At 45.9% G+C, this 4,958-nt stretch overlaps 1 protein-coding gene across 3 annotated transcripts; it reads right to left on the reverse strand.

Moving 5' to 3' along the window:
* On the reverse strand, window positions 1-4,562 carry BDCG_01836 (sugar transporter; the record flags this gene model as incomplete). 3 transcript variants are annotated; one of them, XM_045417385.1, is made up of 8 exons in its annotated part: window positions 1-779; window positions 924-1,031; window positions 1,131-1,540; window positions 1,646-1,795; window positions 1,899-2,116; window positions 2,251-2,263; window positions 2,378-2,477; window positions 2,767-4,562. In XM_045417385.1, the coding sequence occupies 8 exons, from the start codon at window positions 3,020-3,022 to the stop codon at window positions 331-333; spliced, it is 1,704 nt and encodes a 567-aa protein (XP_045274215.1). In that variant the 3' UTR covers window positions 1-330. The 3 variants fall into 3 exon arrangements, with proteins under 3 accessions (XP_045274215.1, XP_045279773.1, XP_045279774.1); XM_045417386.1 differs by having other exon boundaries at window positions 2,378-4,244; XM_045417387.1 differs by having other exon boundaries at window positions 40-1,031; window positions 2,767-3,022.
* Window positions 4,563-4,958: the final 396 nt, after the last annotated feature.

Consider the following 4,958-nt stretch of genomic DNA (forward strand, 5'->3'; position numbering starts at 1 on the left):
CCCCCCCCCCCACCCCCAAATCATCATATCCGTTAACCGTAGCTTGAGTATATATATATATGTATGGATGTATAAAGCGAGGAAAGTTTGATATATCATGTAGTTATAACAATGAAAACATAAACCATAAAACATGAACAAAAGGGGGAAATGAGGAGAAAAGATAGATAAGATCTAAATTTTCATCCCTCCCCCATCCACTACCAGCACAGTTTCAGTGGACACAACCAACACCATCGCTGCATCTGATCACATACAAAAACGCACCAATTTTTCATTTTTCATTTTTCATTTCAACTTTTTAACAACACTCACACCAGCGACCACCCTTTACAAACTCGCCCTCCCCCTCGTCTCAATCGGCAACAAAACCATCGCCACAAACGCCGCAAGCATCAAGCCCCCAGACGCATAAACCGGCGCCTTGGGGTTGCCCGAGCTGCCATAAATAGCCACAATGGGCGCCAGCAGGCCGCAGATGCGGTTGATGCAGCTGGCGATGCCCGTGCCCGTGCCGCGGTTGGGCGCGGGGAACACTTCCGGCGTATACGCGTAGAGCACGCCGTACATGATGTTCTGGAAGAAGGCTTCCAGACACGAGCAGGCGAGCTGGACGTCTGGGTCGTCGGAGATGGTGAAGCAGAAGAGGGTGACGGCGGTAAGGGCGGTGGAGATGGCCATGGTGCCCTTGCGCCCGACGTAGGGGATGTCGACGGTGTAGCAGGCGAGGATGGAGCCGGGGACGCCAACGATGGCGGTTATGGCATAGTTGCGGTAGACTGTGTGGGGGGTTGGGTATTGCTTAGTTGGTTGGGTTGGAGATGAATGTATATATATGTATACGCATATTTTTGGATCCTCTCATAAGGAGATTTTGAAGAACTGTGGGAGGGTATAGGTATGGCTGGAGGCTCTGAACATACCAATTGAAACGGGTGTTTCTCCGCTATTCCCGAGGTATTGGGGTAAGAAGGCGTTGAAAAGGGGATATCCCATGCCAATGGTGCCCCAGCAGAACCAAAGGAGAACAGCTAAGAAATACGTTAGCTACAATAACTACTTCTTCCCCACCCTTTTTCCTTATTTTTTCCTTTCCTCATTAGTATCATAAAATAACGAAGGGAACATACTCGTAAACCCCATCCTCTTAGTCGCAAAAAGCGGCGCAATCCGCTGCGCAGAAAACTTAGACAGCTGCCTCCTAACAATCTCCGAATTCGACAATTTCTGCTGATCAGGAGAAATTTGCTCAGGGTGGCCGCCAATCTCGTTCAGGATTTCATTGGTCAGCCAAGTCTTGGCTCCATTCTTATACGCGATGGCATGGACGGTGGCCACAGCTTCTTCCTGGCGGCCACGGGAAAGAAGGAACTTGGGCGACTCGTAGAGATGGAAGAGGAAGAAGCGGCAGAGGAACATGACGAAGGTCAGGGCGCCCAGGGTGATGACGAGATAACGCCAGCCCATGTTGTTTTCCTTTGTGCAAAGTAGATCTGCTGGGTCGCACGAGAAATTTGGGATGAGGCCCCAGGCAATCATACTGGAGTAGATCATCACTGTTAGCTTTCTGCAAGGGAAGCCCAGGAAAACTGGGGGGGGGGGGGGGAACCCAATGATAAGAATATATGTATATGTATATATTTACCTTCCGACAAGGGTACCAAGGGGCCACCAAATACTCAACATTGTTAGGAGATTGCCCGAAGCAAAGGGCAGGAATTCCAGGAACAATGCGCCATCAACGGGCAGATTGCCACCAACTCCCAGCCCTAGACATGCGAACATCGAACAGACACTAAGAAAAGAAAAGAAGAAAAACGTTAGTTTCTATACTTCACTTTTTGTGACCCTAGCCTGAGAGCTAGAACGGGAATTTTGCTTTTGTTTGCTTAACCTACCCAACCCATGTCGGGCTACCACCCGACGCAAGGCCGAAAACACCAGTGATGAGCAAGGTCAGGTTAAACGCGAGACGACGACCGATCATGTCCGACGCGGTACCCCAGACCACAGCTCCAACACACAAGCCAACGAACAGCGAGCAGGTTGTGAAGCGGACATAGGACTCGTCAATCCCGAATTCCACGGAAAGACTTGGTAATGTCAAAGCAACGCCCTACAAACAAACGGGGAGGACTTGTTAGCCTATCCATATATATTTTTAACCCCTGAGTTTCTTTCGTATTCGCTTAAAAAAAAAAAAAAAAAAAAAAAAAACAATCTTCAGATGACGGTTATGGTAAAACATACCTGTAACCAGAGGCTGCAATACAGTTCAAAACAAATGAGTTATTAGCCGGCCAATTTCCACAATATATATTATAAGTCGAGAAAAGAGAGCAAAGGGGTGGGGGGGGAATGTTTAATCTCAACGTACTTGTCTGCCAACCAGCCAAAACCACAGAGAACAAACAACTGCCATTGATATTTTCCCATTCCAATATCCTGGACAGCCAAGTTAATCACTTTTGATTTACCTATAAGCAGCGATTGAAAAAAAAAAAAAAAGAATTAGATCCATCATCTTCAACAAACATAAAAACAGATAAAGCGAGCTATCCTGGTCGCGTCAGGGGAGGAGGGGGCCCCCTGTTATGAACCAAAACCGGACAAGGGGAGCGACAAATGGACGGGCCTATGGTAAAGTTTGAGTGATAAAAGTAGGCCGGCCTCCTCTCTTCCAAATCGAGGAAGTTTGCTTTGAGAGTGACATGGAGAGAGAAAAAGAAAGCACAGAAAAACATGTAATATATCAGCAAAACATACGATCATATGCGGTATCACTGCCCGATGTTGCCACATCGCTCTCTACCTCAGCTCTGATGGCATCCAAAGTCAAGCCAGAGTACTGCTGGTCGCTCAGGGAAGACGAAGAGCCCTTTTCTGCTACATTGTCCGATTTTCCGTCTCCAGAGTTGGTGGGGGAGGCGGGGTTTTTGTGTTGGGCTTGCGCCAGAGGCACCACAACGCCAGGGAAGGACGAGAGGTCGTTATTCTTCAAAGGATTCACGAAGAACGGCATGGTTTCGGTTTTGCTTGTCTTTTTTTTTTTTTTTTTTTGGTTTTTTGGGGGGGGGATGGGTTGGTGTTAGATGTAAGCTGCGTTGGGCGCTGTTGCTTTGGAAAGGCCGGTGGAGGAGTTGTAGATGTAGTAGGTGTATGATTGTTGAGTCTATCAGAGAAACATGAACGCGCGTTTGGGGGGGTTTGCTCTAGTGATTGGTAGGTAGATAGATAGATATAGACGACTCGTTTTTGTGTCGCACAGGGCTGGATATGTCAGAACATATGCGTGAATTGGCGTCAGGCTACCTGCTGGAGTGAAATATTGCTGCTTCTGGGAATCCCGAGGGTGGGGGCTGTTGTTGGATTGTTGCTTTGGGATGGATAGACCACAGCCTTAAATCAGATACCAATCAAGATTGCTGCTCAGGGTTTATCCAATTGACGGAGCACGAAAGTATGCGTATGCGGGGCCCCCAAGTTGGTTTGTCGGATGTGGGTAGTAGTAGTAGAACCCGTTTTCTGTATCACTCACAGAAAAAAAAAAAAACAAAACAAACAAACAACAGGAAGTATATAGGGAATCAAGGTGTATAAGGCACCTGGTGAAATTTGTGCAATTTAAAGTCAAAACACAGAATGTGGAGAAGCTCAAGGGTATGGTATGTATGTATATATAGAGATATATATATCATGCGATATATGTGCTTGCAACCGGTACAACCCAGCCTATTCAAGAACAGGGGATGTGAGGCCCACCAGAAATAATAATACAAGAAAGATTATCCCGAGAACAGGATGGGGTCGTGGGTTATATATACTTCTTCAGTATCAGTAGGCCGAGGTATCGAATGCACCAAGAACCAAAAAGAGTAATGCGGGAGGGAAGAGAGATAGAGGAAGCGCTGTGAGCTGTGAGCTGTGGGCTGTGGGCTGTGGGCTGTGGAGTGAAGGGTGAAGTGTGAAGGGTGAAGTGTGAAGGGTGAAGTGATACATACAGGGATACAGGGATACAGGGATAATAAGGGAAAGGGAGAAATCAAGCAAGGGAAGGGGCAAAAAGTTAAAAAACTACAGGAACTGCCCAGCTTTGTCATTGGATGCAAAAGCGCGCAAAAAGGAAAGAAAGCATAAGAAAAAGCAAAAAAAGCTAGGTAAGGGTCTGCGCCGCCTCGTAGGGTGTTAGGGGAAGCAAAAGAAGACAGGAGACAAAAGGAAAAGAGGAAAGAAACAAGAGGAAAGTAATTATTAGCTGAACAATGTTGTGCTACAGCATAATAGTAGTATATAGCTTAACTATAGCGAATTACACTAGTCTCAAAATAAGTTAACCCCACAGCAATTAGTTAGTAGTCAGAAGCTATACTGCGTACGCTGTACGGAGTAGAGCCACATGGTTGCTTAAAATGCAACTCTGGAGTCATTATCCCATTTGTCTCACACATTTTTCTCAAAATAATCCACAGATTTTATTCAAAAGCAGTATGGAATTCAATAGATGAGAGTATTCTCTATAATCTATCTATTATTAGATGGCTGCAGTCACAGAGGCAGAGAGGTGATATACAAAATATTGAGAGAGAAAAAGGTTGCATCTACGGAGTACGGAGTAGTTACTGAACAAACGATCAACAGTGCATACTTCAAACTACTTTGAGACTAGTGTAAAAGTTTCAAACTTTATTCAAGTACTTCCCAAAGACAAGGAACCATCAGAGAGCCCGAACTCAATCCCATTGGTAAGCATATCCCCAGCCAATCATAGACAGGGAGTTAAAATGGCCGATGGATCTTAAACTCAAAAAGGGAACTCAGTCCCAACCTTCCGAGGTTCAAGGGACTGCAACTTTGCAAAAAACCTTGCAAACCTTGCAAACCTTGCACAGACATGTGAGGACACACACAAGTTTACAGAAGAGAAAACCAATCAATTTCCTTCCTAAATAATGTCCGAC

Source organism: Blastomyces dermatitidis (assembly GCF_000003525.1).
Source record: "Blastomyces dermatitidis ER-3 genomic scaffold supercont1.2, whole genome shotgun sequence".
Lineage (NCBI taxonomy): Eukaryota > Fungi > Ascomycota > Eurotiomycetes > Onygenales > Ajellomycetaceae > Blastomyces > Blastomyces dermatitidis.